The 23,228-nt window shown below is 36.3% G+C and overlaps 1 protein-coding gene across 1 annotated transcript in view; it reads right to left on the bottom strand.

Annotated features, from left to right (window-relative positions):
- Positions 1 to 23,228, bottom strand: part of LOC123667515 (homeobox protein six1a-like) — a 54,072-nt gene that overhangs the window by 13,137 nt on the left and 17,707 nt on the right. Inside the window, exons 2-5 of the mRNA XM_045601404.1 lie at positions 14,323 to 15,103; positions 4,558 to 4,768; positions 3,436 to 3,563; positions 2,453 to 2,557 (exon numbers count right to left, since the gene is read on the bottom strand). Coding sequence (XP_045457360.1) covers positions 2,453 to 2,557; positions 3,436 to 3,563; positions 4,558 to 4,768; positions 14,323 to 14,427 — 549 coding nt within the window. The 5' untranslated portion in view covers positions 14,428 to 15,103. The remainder of the gene's footprint in view (positions 1 to 2,452; positions 2,558 to 3,435; positions 3,564 to 4,557; positions 4,769 to 14,322; positions 15,104 to 23,228) is intronic.

Below are 23,228 nucleotides of genomic sequence, written 5' to 3'. Positions count from 1 at the left end.
AAAAAAAACGAATTTGCGGTACTTATTTTTTTATTATTTTTTTAATATTTCTCGTGTATTATTTGGACTGGCTTGTGTGTTATAAATCTGAATCAAATAAACGATTTATGGATTATTTTTTTTAAAGAATATCAACAATAGTTTATTAAAAATTGATTTGAGTTAAAGCTGATATTAATACCACGCGACAAATAGAAGCAGAAAAACAAAGGACAAATGTTGATACTGAAAAAAATATTTTCATTAGTTATTTATACTTTTACTAGTTTAAGGGTTATTCGTCTAAGCTTTGTTTCATCCGTTTCTGATACAGCTATCAGACGTATTACCATAATGAAGAAAGTTCATGATATATTTTCAATCATCAAACTCTACTCCATATATATATATATATATAAAACGAGTGTGTTTTAGTCCACACGACTGCAGTAAAACTTCTGTAGTTGCCCCAACTGTAATATAGAAACGTAACTCACTCTCTGTCTTCACTCACTTATATCTCCCTCCCAACTTCCGTTCGCCTCACATAATCACATATTTCGTAACGCTCTCGTTACGCATTCACCAGCTTACTCCCCAAGTCAAGTGTGACTATAGCATTCATTTTTTATACGGCCAGGGTGAAAGACAAGCGTATGATCCGCGTGACATGGTATTGCAGCTTGCAGCATCAGGAGCATCACAAGTGCATTACCTGCTCTACTTGCTGCCCCCTTATCATTACCCCTTGTTGTCAACAAAATATCATCCCCAGGAACTCTCCACCTTACCACAGAAACATAACTCATATTGAGACCAGTGTTATTTAACTGTGATCTTCTGTAAGGTTAAGTTAATTCCCCAGACGGGGAACTCCCGATTTTGAGAAAGATATTTCTTTCCCTCATCTTAATTTTTTTAAAGCATGTTATTCAATATCTCTATTCAAGAGAGCGACCACAACTACTATCAAACTTCATGAAGAAGACACAGAATAATATTTCAACAGAATGTCATAAATTTCAGTGGGAACCAATTGAATCCAGTAGAATGCCAAAGATGTCAATAGTCTTGCAGACGTGACTATAATCTGCTAACAGATAAATTGTATAAGTAAAGTAATGCCTCATACATACTACTTGTAAATGAAGACACTTTGTATTTTTGAAATTACTTGTAATAGCTGAACTTGATTACAGATTGTCACTGATGCCTCTCTTAGACAAACTGTCACTATTGAGGCTTAATTTGCAAACTACTTATAAAGTATCTTGGAGATATGATAGACTGCTGCCTTAACTTTCAACCACATCTGTATCTTCTGACTACAACAATTAGATTAACGAATCAAAAAAACGTATGTAACTTGTTCATATATGTAAACATAATCAAGCAAAAAATGACGAAATCCAAAATATTTCGAATTTATTTCATCACAAAAATTCTCAATTTCAAAATGACGGATGAACTCGGCCTGTAACACAATCTATTGCGTTTTGAGGAAGCGGTAGATACGTATCGCGTTACCCGCCTCGCCGCAGACGATGTGGACAAAATTAATTAACTATTTACTTTTCTTGACTATTCACGACTTTGGGTGTTGACTGCAATTTATAGCATGCTGTTGGATATGTATAAATCTGATTTGTTAGCTTTAGAATCGAATAAAAGGATTTGCTTTAGCCTAAAAAATACTCCTTCATGAAGAATGACGCATATGCCCAGCAGTGGGATGTTATAGATTGAATCAATCGCTCAACAAAAACAGAATTGTCATCAACAGAATCGAATGAATAAATTTTTTCTTATGCTTATCAAGTGTTATGTTTTTTTTTTTTTATTAATGACTAACCGAACCATCCAGTTTTACTCGCATTTACTTAACTGAAGCGCTGTTGCTCTACTCATGTGGGTTCATGTAATATCTCAGTATTTGACATACAGTCAAATAACATTTTTAATTGTAGATTTGGTAAATATGAATGAGAATGGTAGTCGATATTAAAATAAAAATAATATATACGATTTTCCCACAACTGTTTCAAGCGTAATAGCTCTATTCCTAGACGGTGTTACAAGATGAAACCTATACCTGATTCCAAGTTAGACGTCCTAGATCATAACTGTGAACACCTCATTAAACTTGCAGAAAAAAATCGAAGACAGACAAAAATTCTAAAAAACAAGTTTTTTAGAAATGTTCTCTCTTTTGTAGGGTTCAACCCCAACCTTACAGAAGATCACTGACAAATAACACTGATCAAGTAGTGATGTGTTTCTAATGTGAGCGAGATAGCAAGCGGAAGGAGCAGACGTCTATAGGATACTATAGACACTTCCCATCACTCAAACCGTACACCTGTTTGCCACAACATAAATAATTTTTACGTGGATCACCTGAATTAAAATGCTATATAACATAAGCTGAAAAGACAACACTCTTTCATCGGAGTCGGGTAAGTAGTTCACTCACCTGTACGGTGGTGAGGCCTGTGGTCTCGGCGAGTTCCCTCTTTTCCCGCGGCGACGGATACGGGTTATGAAGATACCAGTCGCGAAGTACCGTGCGAGATTTTTCCTGATTTTTAGTGAAAATATTATTCATTTTACGTATTTTCTAAGCTAAGCCTGTTACGACGTCATTCTTTAGTGCGGGTTGCCGAACGCAAAGATCAAGGGCTCGTCTGGTGGACTTTGTAGAAACGAATCTCGCCTTGCGTCAATTCCATAAATATGTCGGTAATTGCTGTACTATAAAACTATTATTTGATTCAGCACTTCATCAGCACTTCAGCCAATCGCAGTCCACTGCTGGACATGGGCCTTCATAAGTTCGCGTCATTTTTAACGTTCATGTGTGATGCCCATAGTCACCACGCTAGGCAGGCGGGTTGGTGACCACAGGGCTGGATTTGTCGCACCGAAGACGCTGTCTTCGGCCTGTGTATTTCAAAGCCAGTATATATAGATAATTATCCCGCCATCGGTCAGCTTTTTAAGTTCCAAGGTGGTAAGTGGAACTGTATTATCCCTAACTTATTTGATTGTATTACGCTAATAAACTGCTAATTAGAGTCTATCTATCTATTCTTTAATATTCATACGTTAAGATAGATAACAAAGTCTCTATCAAAAATCATCAATCAAAAGTTAATCCTATTAAAATATAATTATATAAAAAAATAAAGGCTTCTAATAAGGTTGCGTAGTCCCGGGTTCGATCCTCCACAAATATTTGTATACGTCATACAGATTGTCATGGTCTGAGAGTGTGTGTTAATTTATTTATTTACTACTTATATATTTAAATGTCAATTATAAGAAATATATATTTACAACATATGAGTAGATTTAGTGCCTTCTTGACAAAGCGTTTTAATTTCGTAGAGTTGGTAACACAAATTTATCGATTATATCCCAAAGACTAATAATTATGACTTAATTATGACAACGCACCTTAAAACAATAGCTAGTTTCTTCACCGTCCCATATCGTCCTGGGGAGGGGGAACTTGCGTCGAACCCTGTACTTGCCGACGGCGCCCAATGGCCGACCTCTCAGCCTTTCAGCTTCCAGGTAATGTGCTGAGGAAATTCTTCTTCATTCATTATCAGGATAGGCTATATTTCATTAAGCAGAATCTACATTGTTAAACGGTCACTGGCGATGCAGTAATAATAAATATACGCATAGGTCTTACAAAAGTTTACTTATATATTTAAAGCATTTGTTATACATACGTAATTCAGAGATTTTCGTCCAAACAAATGCCTATATTATGGATTATGTATATGATCTAAATTATATGTGCTTTTTAAGGTAAAACCAGGAAAAATCACGAATATATTACTTTAGATCACTTTGGATGATCTAAATTACACGAAACGCCTTTGAACTAATAGAACATGGAATAGCTCTATACATAAGCCTATATTGAGTCCAAATTTTCAATCATATGTACAATTAAAATTAGTGACTATTTTCCAATATTACAATACCTCTTTTCTCTTTTTATTTCTCTAACCACTAACGCATTTATTGCAACATTATAAAAAACGCCAATAAACGTCGGGAAACTAATTCATTTACTCGATATCAAAATCAAAAATAACGTTATTCAAATAGGCTTCAAAAGCACTTTTGAATCGTCGTTTTACAAGTTACAATTTTTAAGTGGTTATTATTATTATATTTTTTTATACAACTAGGTCGGCAAGCAAGCGTAAGCTCACCAGATGGTAAGCGATTACCGTAGCTTATAGACGTCTGTACCACCAGAAGCATTGAAAGCGCGTTGCCGACCGTTCCCCCATTTCCCCCAGGAGCTCTGGTCACCTTACTCACCAACAGGAACACAACACTGCTTAAAACCAGTGTTATTTATCTGTGATCTTCTGTAAGGTCGAGGTACTACCCCAGTCAGGTCGCTCCATATTTTAAGCAGGTAATTTCCTGCTGTGCCCTACCTCAGTTTTTAAAAATGAAGCTACCACCGATTCGTAATGAAGATTCTGCAGAGAATAATCGGCATCAAAATACATATTAATCATCACAATAGAAGACTGAGACAATCATCACCTTTCATCCAAAGTTCTTGAAGATTGGAATGGTTGTGAGCGCTAAAATTGTGCGATTCCAACAATCGGTACAGTTCCTTGAAGTTCCCTCTGTGGAAGGCGACCATGGCCTTCGCTTTGAGCACGGATTCGTGGGCGTGTAGCCTCTCACACGCTGGAAGTGACCAGAGGAACCTGCCTAGTCTCTCGATATTGCCGGCTTGTTGGAGAACCTGAGGAAATGGAAATTTATTATTACGAAATCTAATTTTCTTATGAAATAATACAGAAAAGTCTTGAGTAAACAGTTCGCTAAACATGGTAATATATATGTAAGCTACATGAAAAAAAAAACTAATGCTAATACAGAGTTTAACTCCTCAATTCGACACAATACACATACACATATTTTCGACATTAAAATAATATCTAAACTGCTCCTTTTTAGGGGAAAAGGCAAAATAATTATGCATTGTTAACGTCAATTTTTATTAGACTCTATTATCTATATCTATTACATTTGCACAAACAAACATCGTCCAATAACATAAATTTTTATCTCAACACAAAACTGCTGAGAAACTGCCTTATATCGGAAATAAATAAATAAACACCTATTTACACACAACGGCCCCCAGTAGGATTTAATTCTGTTTTCGGAAACTCACACAATACACAAGCACGAACGCCCAGACCACGACAAACATATGGCCAACAAAATGACTGTCGTGAGCGGGGATCGAAACCACGACCGCCGTCAGCCAGTGCTGTGACCGCTGCGCCAAAGCGTAGTCTAAATAAAAAGGTGAAAAAAAAAGCTTACCTACCTTAAAACAATGTAATAGTATTTATTACATATTGATTATAATTTTTTTTTTTTTTGTAACTTGATAGCGTTTAAACTAGACCAAACCACACCCTTAGCTAGACCCTTAATCGGTGTTCTACACCAAAACTACTATATTTTGTAGAGAAATCGTTCTTCTTAACGGTAATATCGCCTGAGCTTATCTTTAATCGCATTATTATTGCATTTATATATCTTTTAAAACTATTATTAGTTATTTTTAACCATATCTAACAAAAGGTGTTTTGTGTTCGTAGCGTCTCCGATCGTCAGCAGAAAACATTGTTGGTTTAGGTTCAGCAAAGAGCCGGATATGTCTGAGAGCATGTGCAAAATTGACTTGTTTGGATAGCGAGTGGTGGGACCACCCTTGGGCTGTTTCTATGTTTTACTGGCTACGTCTCGTGGGTTATACCTGCTTAAAAACATGTCATAGGAACTCGAAATAAAAAAATTGCCTTTGTTTATTTGGTTATTTATTATATTATTATTCGGTCACCATTCCGCCTGCCCAGCGTGGTCACTATGGGCAAAACACATAAGTTCACTCCATTTTTGGCGCGAACTTGTGGAGGCCTATGTCCAGACTGTAATAGGCTGAAATGACGATGATGATGATCATGATGATGATGGTTATTTAGATCACAATTTATTTATTTATACCCTTTGTTGTACACAACAAAAATCAAAACAATAACATTATACAAATAAAGAACAGTGCACAAAGGCGGTCATATCGCTAGAAGAGCGATCTCTTCCAGATAACCACTTACAATATTTATTTGTTTAACGAGTTACATCGGGATTCAACAATAACTGTGTTTGCTCCCGAACAATAAAATCGATTTCAATTTACATCGACAAGTTTAGTAACAATACACGTTATTAGGAATAACTCAAAAAAACTGTCAGCTGCTCAAATTTGAACGAGACATGTCAAGCACTAGCTTTAAGATATTACAAAAGAATAATCAAAATCAGTACACATAGTAAATGAGGTGACACGCATATAAAAAAATAGTCTTATGGTCAGAATCTCCGTCTCCTTTTACTTTATCTAGACAAATTGTCATCGATGGCGGTTATGATCATAAAAACGCTTTTAGGTTGCTGCTCGGGTTGCCTGCGGCGAGTAAGATACCCAAAGCTCCTGGAGATTGTCTGGGGGTAGGGACGGTCTGGGGGTAGGGTCGTAATTATTTTTTTAAAATAAATTCTTTATTTGACCAAATATTGTACAATTCCATAATCCGCCAAACTGCGTGACAGTTTATCGGCGGAATTAATGCTCCTAGTATTGCAGGCTACGGCTCCAAGGGCTACAGTATCTTACCATTAGGCGGACAGAATGACGGTTTAAGTAATTGTAATTTTTTTAATTGACTTTAGAATAGGTGGTATCTTTATATTAAATAATTAATTTTAAAAGAACAACATAATAATCACCTAATGATTGGAATTTGTATTTGCTGAATAGAGATTTTCGCTATTGGTATGCTAAACACAGGTATGTAGTTAGGAGTCAGTCCCGACCTTCGTTTACAAACAGCCAAGTTATGACCTTAGTAACGTTGAAAGTTAATTTTCTACAGTATTGTAATGTATTTTGTGGTATAGGTTTATGATTTTCAAATAAAAAGAATACTGTACATACACAATATTGTAATCGCTGTCGATTGTATACAATTAAATAAATAAAAATAGAATGCTAGCTCTCTGAGTCATCGAAAGAATCTTAGCTATAGTAAGTTCCTCGGTAAGTTACATACAATTACGTTCTACCCCATAACATAAACTATAATATACATTATCTTAACAAGACGCTAACATTTTAATATTTTCTAGAACCGGTCCGGTTATTTTCGATTACCCCCCACGTCAAACAAACTCGCAACTCTTCGCTATCGATTCTGAGAACGCTTGCCGTACATTTTGTTCAGTCTTGGAACTGTTGTTACATTTTTGCATTGGTTAACTTTTATTGAAGGATTTTAATATAAACTAGCTGTGCCCGCGACTTGGTCCGCGTGGAATTTAACAAAAAAGTTTTTGTTCAGTTTGCAGCGTTATTAAATAAATAAATTTCTAAAACAAAAGTAGCCTAAGTTACTCCTTATTGCAACAGCTATCTGCCAGTGAAAGCCCCGTTAAAATCTGTTCAGTCATTTCAGAGATTAACCGGAACAAGCAAACAGATAGACAGACATGACATATGCATAATAAGTAATATGAATTAGAAAAAGCGGTTATTTTAATATTACAAACAGACTCCAATTTTATTTATTTGTATACTTGTAGTAGATTTATTAGTTTATTTAACCGACTTCCAAAAAAGGAGGAGGTTCTCAATTCGACTGTATTTTTTTTTTTTTATGTGTGTTACATCAGAACTTTTGACCGGGTAGACCGATTTCGACAAATTTTGTTTTAATCGAAAGGTTTTGTGTGCCAATTGGTCCCATTTAAATTTATTTGAGATCTAACAACTACTTTTCGAGTTATATCTAATAATGCGTTTTTACTTGACGCTTTTTTCGTCGACCTACGTTGTATTATACCGCATAACTTTCTACTGGATGTACCAATTTTGATAATTCTTTTTTTGTTGGAAAGGGGATATCCCTAGTTTAGTACCGTGATAAGGAAACCAGGATCTGATGATGGGATCCCAGAGAAATCGAGGGAAACTCTCGAAAATCCGTAATAACTTTTTACTGGGTGTACCGATTTTGATAATTTTTAATTTAATCGAAAGCTGATGTTTATCATGTGGTTACATATAAATTTTATCGAGATCTGATGACTACTTTTTGAGTAATCTTTGATAACGCGTAGTTGCTTGACTATGTTTTCGTCGATCTACGTTGTATTACTTGTCGATGTAATTGAAGTCGGTTTTTATGTTATACATTTTAGTGTAACGTCCGATGTATTGTCAGATGTTACTATGTGAGTCTATTATAACCCCATCACCTGCCCAATGTCTGAAATAAATACTGCATCCTCATTCTGGTATTCATTATAAAATGGCTATATATTCTTCTAGACGATATGAAATTTATTTGTTTTTAGTTTGTAATTTTTTTGTGTACAATAAAGTGAATTATATTAATTCTTTCAATATGGTACTAAGTTTAAATCGATACTTATCTTAATTCCGTGATTATATTTGATAAAAATTACAATATTGCATTAAGAACTTTAATATTAATAAAATGCTAACACAAAGTAGTATGTACATATAAGGTAAGGCTTTAGATTAAGAACCGTCGAATTATCTAAGCTCAAAATTAGTCCGTTTATCGACATAATTTCGTTACAAAAAATAACCCTAACCTATTTAACTTCATAATGACGGTTCTTAATCTAAAGCCTAGCCCATATAATATCCCAAATATAACAGCAAGCACATAGGGATATTGTTAACTTCGTTTCTCGTTCTGAAAATCTATTAATAAAATTTCCCACCGGTCGAAAAAAGATAGCATTTAAAGCAATCTCTTATAGGTTTAATTGTGATTAGGTACTAAAGAATAATAATTTTAACAAAACTAATCGTCATGGATACCCTCCAGCGCGGGGGCGCCAGAGGGTTATGTCAGACTTCTACTGACTAAAAACCACCACGTGTTAGCAGTCATCCGCCTGGGTGGGGCGAGAGGGGTCGCGCTAGCATTCGCCACCTCGCCTCAGCGGTAGGCCTGGACAAAGCTTCCAGGCCCCGGCATGATGGTGGAGTGGCCTCGCTCACAACAAGGCCACCCCTCAGACGTATGGGGTCGTGTCGTCCGGCCGGTCGAAGTCCCCCGACTATCGGCCGCCGACCCCACTATTACGAGGGGGGGAGGAGGTGGGCAAACCGCCTTCTCCTTGCCCCCGTACGTCTGCGCCGGAGTGGGCCAGCAGAGGCGTCTTCCTCTCTGCCCGCTCCGCGATCTACTTCTGCGTCATTACCTCTTCGCAGAAGGAGACCACCGCCTGCCACGATCTTTCGCTGTCAAGCATGGCCTTTACGACACTCGGCAGCGAGAGATCCCGTCCGAGCAATAGACCTGCACTATGTCTTAGATATACGAAACTTAACTGGCTATGAGAGAAACAAAATGTGTGCTCGCACGTCTCTCTCTCTCTTGCTTCGTTCGCCTCGCCCGATCAAACTTTTCGTAACGCTCTCGTCAGACATTCACCAACTTGCTCCCCAAGTCAAGCGCGCGTAATGAAGTTTAACTTCACCAGGTAAGAGAAAGGTTGTTATCATGTACACCTGATAGCGATTGTTACTCCTAGTAGGGAATACATCCGCCAACCCGCATTGGAGCAGCGTGGTGGATTAAGCTCTGATCCTTCTCCTACATGGGGAAAGAGGCCTATGCCCAGTAGTGGGATATTACAGGCTGAAGCGAGATAAGAGAAATAAGTACCAATTTAACCACGAAATCTATGTACGAAGCATGACGCCAAGAAAGAAATAGCAGTAAATTTTGTGTTATAAAAAAAAACTCTTACTACGATACTGATACAATTAGCTGATAAAATTAGGATTCCTTTGTAGAGTAGTTTTACACCCCTCAAGTATTAAGCTTGTTAACATATTAACGTGTCATATTAATGACAGCTTGCGGAACGGCGGGTGGCTATTGTCGAGAACCCTATTTTAATGCATGGTATCAAACCTCATCAGTTTAGGGTCATCGTTATTGTGACTAAATATATATTAAAAATGCTAAATTAAAATATATATTTTTAATAATTAATTCAAATTGTTGATATTATTGATTATTTTATATGTGAGTTAAAAATGATTGAAATAAATATTTTTAGATCAACGAATTTAAAACAAAAAGGCATTATTCTCGTTTAAATGTAGCGTTGACTTAATGTATCTTTTTTTATCTGAGACATATAGCGAATAGCGATAAGTGAGGATAAATGAGTATTTATGGTTGCTGTTAATATAAAATTATAATTTTAGTTTGAAACTTTGAATGCAATAAGTTTTTTGTTGAAAGTTCTTAACACGCTACTGCTGCTCCACTTTTCCTCCATATCTTCTCACTTCAGCCTAGCGCAGTCGACTGCTGAACATAGGCCTCCCAAGGTTTCGCCAAACACCCCTATATTCCGCAATCCTCATCCAGCCACTACAGGTAATCTTACATAGATCGTCGGTCCAGCGGGCCGGAGCCATACCTCCTATATGTCCAACCAACCAACGAAAATATAACTAAAACGTTAATTGTACGAAATCATAATTTACAAGTTTAATTGAAACACAGTCGGATCATACGTAACGAGAAACAACCCCTATATCTCATTATTTCCACCAACCCTGCGTAGGGTTGGAAATAAGGTAACCGATACCATCCATTAGAGGGTACAATGAAATTTCGTAGCGGTACATTATTTTGTTATTATACAAGTTTGTTATACCTGTAATTACTTGACGCTTCCATTTTGTTTTTGTTTTAATGGACGTCCCACGCTGTATTGATAGTCAGATAGACACTGACATTTAGGTACATTATAGACTATCTTATCACCAACTCGCCTGCCCAGCGTGGTGACTATGGGCAAAACACATGAGTTCACGTTATTTTTGGCGTAAACTTGTGGAGGCCTATGTCCAGCAGTGGACTGTATAGGCTGTAATGATTGATTGATGATAGTCTATCTTTAGCTCGCGGCTTAACTCACGTAGGTTATTTGATTATGGTTACGTCATTCACTACATTGATTAATTTTGTAATTCCTTGTTTTTAGTCGTTTAGTGATAACGTGCCCTTCCACTAGTAAAAGAATTTTCAAAATCGATCCAGCAGTTTTTGAGATTGTCCATTATATAAAAAAAAAATCCAATTTCTCCTCTTTATAACATTAAGGTCCTGTATCAGCTGTTGTGAATAAAGTTTATCCTGCACATAAGTTACGAATATACTTTACCAGCAGGAGTTAGAACAGTCTGTTAGGACCTGTTTCACCTCAATTAATAAACTACCCTACGAAAAAAAATCTCAAAAAAAAAAACATAGACAAATGCAGACCAAACTCTCATACCGAGTTATGAGAGTCTATGAGATCTGATATTATATATTATACAAGTCTATGTACATACTAGGGAAAAGGAATAATTTATAATTACAGCGAAATTCCAAGTTATAGGTGTAGCGAATAATATATAGAAAACTTTTATCTGTCAAATAGCGTTATCCACAACTGATGATAAAGGCCCTAAGATACGATAAATGTACGATAAATAAGTATATTCACGTGCTTAAAGTTTCTTAATAAATCGGCTAAGACCACGGAAATCGTTACAAAACTATATATTTTATGGCCTGTGAATGTTTCACAGCTGAACAAATGTTTCTTTTCCTGTTCAAGAGAGCTAATGTTATTCTTGTTCTTTACGTATTGTAGATTTTCTTATATGGGTACCGAGTATATAGGATGTCTTATATAAGTTTAGTATCTACGAAATATTATAATAACTACACTGGACCATAGAGAAAAAAGGTCGGTTAGAAAATCTTTTTCAATTATTTTTATTTGATCTTACTTTAGAAATATTTTATAAAGTATTAGAGAACTTGTAAGGAAATAATTATTCAATTTGATGCTTAGAAGTTATGCGCGTACATTTGGCGATTCATTTCAAACTAGTGGTCGAAATTCGACCAAAATTAATTTAAATTATAAGTTTGAACATTATTAAGGTTCTGTTGTCAAAGACTATACTTCTATAATAATAAAGAAAAAGAGTATATATGAGTGTGTGTGTCTAATATATGATAGTGTTTTTTTTTATCGATTTAATGTATTTTTATGCATAATTAAAAAAATATATATTAGCATTCTGTACTCCTCTGTATAAACTATAAGTTTGCGAAATTTCATACTCCTCGATCTGTACAATGTTCGTAAAAAGGGGTATAAAGTTTTTGATTCACATATTAATATTTAGATAGACTAGCTGTGCCCGCGAATTCGTCCGCTTGAACTGTAACAAAAAAGTTGTTGTTCAGTTCGCAGATTTATAAAATAAATAAATTTCTAAAATAAAAACAGCCTAAGTTACTCCTTATTACATCAGCTATCTGCCAGTGAAAGTCCCGTCAGAATCGGTCAAGCCGTTTCAGACAAAAAATGTAAAAAATGTTATTTTGGTATATGTACCGTGTATACGTCCTTATGTATTTAGTAAAAAGCGATGAAGTAAGTTAGTAGAAGCGATTTTAATATTACAAACAGACACTCCAATTTTATTTATTTGTACTTGTAGATTTAGTATATTTATGAGGCGTAACCGCGTTAACAGTCAGTAGTGGTTATAGTTAGTGATATCGAAAGATTTGAAGCTAAAACATATCCCCCAGTCACGCCTCCGTAACTTGATACACGGTCGCCAAGGTGACGGGTTTCTCTTTGTACCGTAACTTGGTACTTTTCTACGAGTTTCATTACTTGTATAATGTTTTAGAGTTTTTAGACGAACGATTTATGTATAAAGACAAATTATTTGTGTTTTAGTATTTTTGCGTGACGAGAGCGTTACGAAAAGTGTGATCGGACGAGTGAATGCAAGTTAAGAGGGAGATATGTTAATGAAGATAGAAAGAGAGGGTTACGTTACGTATATATACATATATACGTGTATATACTATAGGAGCTAAAGACGATTTACTTCAGTCGTGTGGTCTAAAGCGCACTTGGTTTTTTTTTTATCTACAAAACAGCTCTATTTAAAACAGATATTTTTTCAGTGTCTGAGTTAGGTTAGTTGAACAATAGTTTTTTCAATAATTTTCTTTCCTATGTCGAAATTTTATAGTAATACTAACTGTGCCCGCGACTTCGTCTGCGTGGAATTAAAAAAATATTGTTTAGTTCGCAGTTACGAAATAAATACATTTCTAAAATACAAGTAGCCTAAGTTACTCTTTATATCTTTATATAGCACAGCTATCTGCCAGTGAAATTCTCGTCCTCTCCAGCCGTTGCAAAGATTAGCCGGAAAAACAGACAGACAGACAAAAGTTGTAAAATAAATTTGGTATATGTACCGTGTATACATCCATATGCATTGAGAAAAAAGAGGTTATTTTAATATTACAAACCGACACTCCAATTTTTTTTATTTGTATAGATTATGCCGAGTACACAATTATATGATTTATTGTTAATTTATTTTAGCTACTAGTTTAGTTTATTATTTCACTTCAGCCTGTAATATCCCACTGCTGGGCCTATGCCTCTTTCACCATGGAGGAGAAAGATCAGAGCTTAATCCACGCTGCTCCAATGCGGGTTGGCGGATATATTCCCTATTATGAATAACGATCGCTATCAAGTGTACATAATTTATATTTTTTAAATAAGACTTGATTCATTATAGCTTTTTGTCGACTGATGTAATACCTAGATTAGACTTAAAATAATAATAAAAAATCACTGAATCTAGAAAGATTCGAAATTCCGTCTCCCTGAGTTATCTTCAATCGCATCATATGACGTCAGTTAACATAAATGTCAACAGGGATGAAGATTTAAATGATAGATACGGGTCTGTGACCACAGCATCTGACTGCTACGCTGGCGATCCGAGGTTCGATCCCTACTCATGACAAATATATTTGTATTTTGTATAAACAATAGAAAGTTATTTGTGACGGTCTGGGCGTTTCTGATTATGTATTGTGTGTTACCGGACCCCGTCACTGCAGTTAATCCTGAAGCTGCTTAAGATTCAATATAACACAATTTAACCTTAAATTCCCATTAAACAACATTATTTCCACTATTACAATAATAAATTAGTATTAACCCAATTGTTAAAAGACTTTTTAACCCTAATTACACCTAAAACGCCACATTACAAAAAATGGCATAAAAAGACATACAAAACACTAATTAACAGTCTTAATTCAACCAAAGATCTCTCACCTCACAAACACACGCGACCTGCTCCTGTGTGAAACCGAAGCTCGGTAGGGGGGCGTCTCTAGGGGGGGTGGCCTCCCGCTGGCCCCACTCCGGGCCCCCCAGCATGTCCAAATGCTCGTCTCCGGCCACTTTGACACCAGAATGATAATCCACTAGCGAAATTTTTGCACCGTTCTTTGGCGCCTTTTTTACACTATTATTGTTCTTTTTTTTTACACGAAACAGTAAAAGTTGTGTAAATGTTTAACACTTAACAGCCTAGTTATTTTAAACAATTTTATAATATTTTTATTTATGATTTACAGTTTGATTGATTACTTGGTTAAGTTAAAACTTTTTATATTAAAGGCAAATAAATACAGTTAAGTGTCTTATTCAGTTAAATAAAGCGAGTTTTAATTCTCACAGATAACGTAAAAACACGTTTGATTTTTTTTTAACGCGTGAGGGTTCTTTTAATGTCAACTAAATAAAAGGCAGCAGTCCCAAAAATGTTTAAACAAAAGATCCACCTTAAACGATTACGTATTTGTTAAAGGATCGAAGTTTGTTTTAAAGGTTGTTTTTGTACGCTTTCGTACTTTAATAATATTTGTTCACTTCAAGCAATCACTATTAAACACCCAGTCTCTGTCTGGTTGATGTTTGCTTTTTTTGTATTATTATTATTTTGTTTGAGATTTATCGGTATTTAGTTTTTATTATAACTTTTTTATTAACTTTTCGTTTTTCTCTTCTTTCTCATTTTAATTTTCAAAGTGTTTCTATGTTCATTTTTTACCTGTAACAGAAAATATTACTAGATTAGATTTTATTTTGATGATTTCCAATCATAAAATTCCTAAATTAAAATCGTATTCGCATTCAGCCTGTAACATCTTACTGCTACCAGTAGGAGAAGGTTTGGATCTTAATCCACTACGCTGCTGTACTACAGATTGGCGGATATGTTCCCTATTATGAGTAACGTTCGCTATCAGATATTTATGATAACCCGGACCGACGGTTTCATGTGCTCTTCGAGATACGTTGGTGAGACCCACAAGGACAGATTACAAAACCGGAAAGAAATATTTGTACACATACAAATATCCATCCCGAGCGGGAATCGCAAACCATCGGTGTTGTAGGCCACTACAGGCAGCACTACACCAGATCGGTTGTTGTAATATATGATATTATATTAAAGCATTTATGATATTCAAGTTCAAAGTCTGAAGAATTACATAAGTTAGAAGTTAGAGAAGTATTACTTCCGTAGTTATTTTAATTTTATTTTGTTTTTAAACGGGAAACAAACAATTATTATAACACTCAATAAAAAATACAAAAATAACATAAATCAATCAAGATTTGACATAAAATTAACACAAATATTTGACAAATTTAAAACAAAAATAAAAACAAAAAAAAAATTAAATAATATATCCACAAAAATTATAAAATATATTCACTTCATCAATCGTAACCTTAAAAGAACCTTTTTATAGTTAGTTTACATTTTAGCAAAGAGCTGTTTTACGGATAAAGTAATATAATTAGGTCTTTGTAAAAACCAGTAACTTGTTAACTTTATTAAATAATTATATAATTAATATAATATTTATAAAGAAGAATTTAAAATATAAATTCTTGAAATCAACAAAAAAAATATTATAAAAAATATAAAAACATAAAATGAGGTTTGATTATTATTCTGATATAAAAAAAAGTTTGTATATGTGTGGATACGCTACATCAACCCTCACTAGAGACCGTTCTACGGGCGACAATATTTGGTACAGCTAGACTAGTGCGGAAACTTGAGTGGACCTTGGCTGCTATGCGCTTGTTGCGCTCCTTCTGTTGAAGTGCATATCCTTGCCGCGGGGCAGTGCAGTGTTCACTTCATGCCCTTGTTGATAATGAACCTGTTGTTCAACATTTCAGCAATGTCCAGACGCTCTCTTGATTTGTTGGCTGCAATGCGCTTGTTGCACTTCTTTTTGTTTAGGTGCTGTCGTTGCCGTGGGGTAGCGCGATGTTCGCCTCATACGCCACATTTTATCTCACGGCCCCCGAATAGGTAGTTCGACTGTACCTTACCTGCTTACCATGGAAAGGAGTTAAAAATAACTTTCGAATAGTCATTTTAATAATTAAATTTTGTAATTGATTATTATTTTTAAAAGTGAAGCTACCACGTATTCGGAATGTAATTGCTGCAGAGAAGAATCGGCAAGAAACTCGGCAGAACTTACTCTTTTGAAAATAATACTTATATAAACTGTGTTTTTGCATGAAAATACAGCGTCACTAACTCCACACATCTTTATCATCTATGTAATCCTGAACCGAATAATACGCTATATCTATTAATTTCCTTTTAATAAGCACTTGAAATTTATGTCAAGACAATTGCAAAACTGTTTATGGGACTTTATTATACATTCATGCAATAACCCGGAAAGGAGACGTTTACTTTGTGCAGTCGAAAACTTGATAAAAGTAAAACTAATTAAAAGTTTGATTTTAGTGCTAATTTTCACCAAATATATTTATTTCGAAATTATACAATATTATACATATTTACAATTTACAACAGAACTAAATATTTACAGATAGTTTTGGTATAAATCATGTCCGCGTGGAATTGTGCCAAGAATGCTGGCAGCATTTCCCCGTTGAATCGCTATGCCGATTCTCTGGGCAAAAAGATGTACCAGCCCTTGTCCATGTCACCAGTGGAGACAATAAGACGAGTAGTTGCTTACCTTAGGTACATACGACCGTGTGCATGTTATAGATATTTATTTATTCATTATCTTTTGAAATATAATTTAAAATTCTAAGGTGAATCATTCAAAATAAAACAGATAAATTAATTTACAATATTTTTATAGCACCTAAATTCACTCACGTACATTGAGGTATCGTCGAGATTCACAGACGAGACAACAGACGATTTACTATTAGATATTATATAAAAACTAAATACAACCTTACATACATGTACTATAAAGACTATATTCTCACAGCTAAGTAAAATGCATCTAATCTTCCATCTCTTTCTAACATCTGTTATATACTTAAGTGTAAAAGAGAAAGGTTATGTATAAAGGGGCAAGATGTTAAATGTTTGGTGTTTTAAGTAATTTTTATCATTGACACGATCGCGAGGGAGGCCTCGTTGAAATATGGAGCTGACGGTTTAATAGTGATGTGATGGTGTTATATTATCGATAACAAAAATAGTATTTTTAAATTAAATAAATATTTAATTTCTTTAAAAATCGACAAGCCAATCATATTGCTGAGAGCCGTAACGGCTCAGTCGACGGGACACGTGAAACGGTAACAGATAATAGGAGGTATTATCCCTAGCTTTTAAACCTTCTTAAGCACTTATTTTAAGTGCTAATTTGTTTTAAAATTGTCGTGATATAGCGTTTTAGAAGTTACCTAAATTAGTTTTAGCCGTTTTTGCAGTATCACAAGTTAATAAATAATCAATAAAAACCTTAAATTTGCATTAAGGAATATTACAGTTTTTTTTTTTTATTATGTATATAACAAGGTCGGCAAACAAGCGTACGACTTACCTTTCCGATCCGATCCCCATTTCTCCTCAGTAGCTTTGATCACCTTACTCACCAACAAGAACACAAAACTTCTTGAAAACAGTATTATTTCGCTGTAACCTTATTTTGAGCAAGAAATTTCCTGCTTAGTTAATTTTTGATACTATGCATACATGTGAACCTTATCTAAATCAAAGAAATATATTTTTTGTAAGGTTTGAGCCATAGGGACCTACATAAGATGATTGTATCTATCAGATATGGCCCTATTGGAGGTAGGACCAAAGAACGTCAGCATTCATCATCATCATTACAGTTAGCAGTCAAAGAACGTTAACTGACTCTAAAACAAAACACAATGTAGACACTATGTACTACTCCGCATATTTTAAAAACTACTTACAAAGTAGATTTTTTAAAAGACTAGATCTAAATGTAGTCAATAGACATATAGAGCTGATAAAGCCCGTGAAACTGAACTGAAATTAAAAACAGAGCTGGCATCGGTTAAATTTTCAACGCTATATTTATTTAAAAATTAATCTCGAACTTTGTAGCGCATTCCTTAACAGAAATATTAAAAAAATATAAATTAATAATGAAGAATAAAATATTGACTGTATGATTAAATAATCACAAATCATAATAATTGACTTGTTTCTAAGTTTGTCATTTACATATTTTCGTAATAAAAATATTTGATAGTAAATAGTTGACACTAAATCATATTTCGTAAGATTACAATAAATTGATAACGGGAAATTTAAAAAAAAAATGTTTATGAAAATATGAATTTAAATTTTATCCCATTTTTAGTATTTGAATGATTATATTTTTTGAAAAAAAAAAGTAGCCAATAACCAAAGTACCCAATACCCAAAGTACCCAATGGCCATCTATAATAACTGAGCGAATTGGTGTATGGACTAATAAAGTTATAATTACTATGTGATAAAAGCAAATGTACGAGTAGGTACATATCTGAGGTACACACGGCACGAAAATTTTGGTTATATCTTCAGGATAATCTCTCTGTCTACTGTGTGCTGTGTGGCTACGGCACTAAAGAATTTAGCCACCCCCTCTCTTCCCGTGGGTGTCGTAAGAGGCGACTAAGGGATAACAATGTTCCACAACCACCAGTACGTAGTAAGTTCCAAAACTTAAGAAGCCGACCGGTGGCGGGATAACCATCCAACTGCTGGCTTTGAAATACACAGGCCGAAGACGGGCAGCAGCGTCTTCGGTGCGACAAAGCCAGTACTGCGGTCACCAACCCGCCTGCCCAGCGTGGTGACTATGGGCAAAACACGTGAGCTCAGTTTATTGGGTATTTGGCGTAAACTTGTTGAGGCCTATGTCCAGCAGTGGACTGTATAGGCTGTAATGAATCTCTCTGTCTCTTCCCCCCTCATCACCTCCAAACCTGGCTTGAATGAAACTTGGCATGATTTGAGTCCATGAGCTAGGACATTAGATACGTTTAATTACAATTTCCTCAGAAAATAGGATGAAAATAAAAACGTAAGTTTTCGAAAGAAGAAGTGTTTAGCTCGTGTTCAATAAAAAATGATTATATTATTTTTATCACATTGCGAGACCAATATTAACATAATTATTTCTGAATAGCTAATGTTTTCTTCACTTTTATACGCAATCTGGCACATCGTTTCATGCTCCACGTACTTTTAATTACTTGCTAACGTTGTCCTCTAAAATGAAGCTTATTTAAGCTGGAGTTACTAAGAGCGTTATTTAAACAGGCATATGATGTCCAGGGAGTCTCAAGGCAAGCGAGACTTCAACAATGACATCATAAACAATATTGGATGCGTTATGCAGTATTTTGTAGGAAAGGTACTAATTGACCAGCGGCGGATGGGCGAGGCGGTCGATGTCTTGCGGTGTTCCACAGGGTTCGGTTCTCGGACCGCTCCTGTGGAACATTGGTTATGACTGGGTGCTTCGCGGTGCTACGTTGCCGGGAGTGTCAGTCACTTGTTACGCAGATGACACTCTGATAACTGTTCATGCTGACGATAATCGCGAGGCGGGCCGCCTTGCCACGGCCGGTGTGGCTCAAGTAGTGACCAGAATCCGGGCGCTCGGGTTGGACGTAGCGTTAGAGAAAACGGAGGTCCTAGCCTTCCACGGGCCCAGAGGCGCTCCACAATCCGGAACGTCTATAGTAGTCGGAGGTACTTCTATCACCGTTGGGTCGACGATGAAGTACCTGGGAATCGTTCTCGACAGTCGATGGAAGTTCGACGAGCACTTCCGGCGGCTAGCTCCGAAGCTTCTGGCCACTGCTGGGGCACTCGGACGCCTCCTGCCAAACCTCGAAGGGCCTGGTGACAAATGTAGACGCCTTTACGTCGGAGTTGTGCGCTCGATGGCGCTTTATGGTGCACCGATTTGGGCGGACGCACTCTGCGCCAGAAATGTGCCATTGCTGCGACGGCCGCAGCGTGCTATCGCTCTGCGAGCCGCACGAGCGTACCGTACGGTGTCCTACACCGCATCGTGCCTTCTCGCCAGCAGCCCTCCGTGAGACTTGGAAGCTGAAGTCCTCGCAACTGTCTTCTGGCGCATGACGGAAGCGCGCCTGAGAGAGGAACCATCTCTTCCGCAAGAGGTCGTGCGATGGAGGAAAGTTGCTCGTGACAACCTCTTTCGGAAGTGGTCGGCCATCCTTGAAAATTCAGAGGTGAGTCGGGAGCTGGTTGCGGCGATTCGGCCCTGCCTGCGTGAATGGGTTGAAAGGAGACACGGTGCGGTGTCGTTCCACTTGGCACAGGTATTGACTGGGCATGGCTGCTTCGGCCGCTACCTGTGCCGAGTGCTGGGGCGGGAACCAACGACGGAGTGTCATCACTGCGACGTCAGCGCCGAGGACACGGCGGAGCACACGCGCGCGGACTGTCCAGCGTGGAGTAAAGAGCGTGCCGCCTTATCGGCAGTTGTTGGGCTGGATCTCTCGCTGTCGGCTTTAATCAGGGCTATGGTCGACAGTGAGGAAAAATGGATAGCAGTTTCCTCCTTCTGCAATTCCATTATGCTGCAGAAGGAAGCGGCAGAACGGGAGCGAGAACAAGATCCAAACTCGCTCCTGATTCGTCGCGGAAGGCGCGGTCGGCGACGCCGGGCCTACTTGGCCAATCTGCCGCCGTAACGCCGGACCAGTGGGCGATAGATCGGGGTATATATCGTCCTCATTGCACGGTCCTGAGGAGGGAGGCGACCTTAGTGTTCGAGGGAGCCTCTCAGGAGTTACGAATCGCGTCGAGCTTGAAAGGCAACCGCTAGCGGTATCGCGGAAGTGCAACTGTGTCCCTGTGATTCCGTCCAGGCGTGTCGAAGGAACACCCCAGAGGTTTTAGTCCGTTCGACTCGGACATACCCTCCAGCTCCCCCGGGCTGTAGGCATCCGTTAGGGATTTCCTCTGGGTAAAAAAAAAAAAAAAAAAAGGAAAGGTACTAATTTGTTTTTTTTTTTTTTTTCTCATTCATTTCATATAAATTATTCAATACAGTTCAACATGTATCTTCAATATATTTCTAACCTTTTTTTACATTTTTCCGGCTTATTCATTTTTTTATATTTTTTCTACATTTTCTTCAAACATACTTCTGATAAAATTTACTGACGTACATAAAAAGGCAATGCAAGAGTTACCGTTTGGTATATAGCCATTAACCATATGAAATACTAGACATTTACGTCTACATAATAATACTCACAAAGGTCCTTAGGATATGATTTATAACCAACGGAAATATTAAACAGCAAAAACAAGTCATAATTATATCTTTACACCCACTTTTGGTCTCAATAAAAAAATAGAACCAGGGTGAAAACATTACCCTTCTTGGCAGCGACGTCGGGTAAAAATAGATGAAAATATTTTGTATAATGTTATGGCTTTAGGAATATATGAGTGTCATAACTTTTGGCCGTCTTCCAAGGCAACTAAGATTATTACTACCTTGTGTTTTTTTTTTGTGATATTCACCCACGATGTAATTGACCTAATGAATTTTGTAAATATCGCTTTGGATGACCTGAAATTCATATTAAAATAGTTTTTAGAGGTACTTTGTTAAAAATTGTTAATATATTTTTATTTGATCTCGTTAATCTTGTGGACGTTACAAATGATTTCAAAATATATTTGTAATGATTTAAAAAAATAAAAACAACGCTAACATTATACGGTTATTTTGAATATATTTATTGAAGTAAATCTTTACGCGGGCTTGACTTGGGGAGTAAGCTGGTAAATGCGTAACGAGTGCGTTACGAAAAGTGTGATCGGGTGAGGTACACGGAAGTTGAGAGGGAGATGTAAGTTAGTGAAGATAGAAAGAGAGAGTTACATTTCGTAAATTACTGTAGGAGCCAAATAAGTTTTACTTCAGTCGCGTGGTCTAAAGCACACTCGTTTTTTTATGACCTTTCTATAACTTGTGTCTCAAATAAAGAGGGCGCTGTGTACAGACTTCTTTCTAGTATCCAAAAAATAGAGTTGAGAACCGATATTATAATTAAAAAACTACCTAAACAATTAACCAGGCATATAATTGAAAGAGGAATTGTCAGGTTTAAAGAAAATACCGAAAGGCAGTTTTTTAATACAATTATGCAAATACACACTATTACAAATAAAATATGCGAACATCGTTTAATATACAAACTTAATTATCAATAGAATAAGAAAAACGATAATTATCGATATTCAATCCATCACTAGTACCCCACGTGGCGTCGCGATCTTATCGACGGGCACCAGCTGTAAAACACACGATTTATCGACAGATTACCGCACCACGATAATGGTACAAATCGCCTCACTATTAATTTGATTTTTCAATGTTATTCTCGGTATGCGCGGACGACAGTTACTTCACTGGACGAGGTAAAGACCTTCCTGGATTTAATAAAATGCAAATTATATTTACATGTTTTTAAAGAGTTAATGACTTATCGATTATTTCCAGTTTGTTTTCATTTTTTATAAATAGCTTCTCTCTGTTGGACGAGGCTTTTTAAAGTTAATGTATCGTAATAAGGGCATAGATATAGTAATAACTATCTATATCTATTTATAACAAAATATAGCTTTGAGGGTAGACACAAAATTATTGAACCAAAGTTAGATCAAATTTAGAGTCCAAATCATAAGGATAAGTAGCGCGATAGGCGGCAAAGAACATCATGACAAAAATTGCATTCTGAGGAATGACCGGTACATGTATGAAAATGAAGAAAAAGAAGAACTATAATGTCAACAACAATCATTGAATCAGGATTTGATATTTTATCCTTTCGTCTTAACATCAGATCAT

This window comes from Melitaea cinxia, chromosome 28 (genome assembly GCF_905220565.1).
Source record: "Melitaea cinxia chromosome 28, ilMelCinx1.1, whole genome shotgun sequence".
Classification (NCBI taxonomy): domain Eukaryota; kingdom Metazoa; phylum Arthropoda; class Insecta; order Lepidoptera; family Nymphalidae; genus Melitaea; species Melitaea cinxia.
The sequence above is the reverse complement of the archived record's forward strand: the minus strand, read 5'-3'. Positions and strand labels throughout refer to the sequence as shown.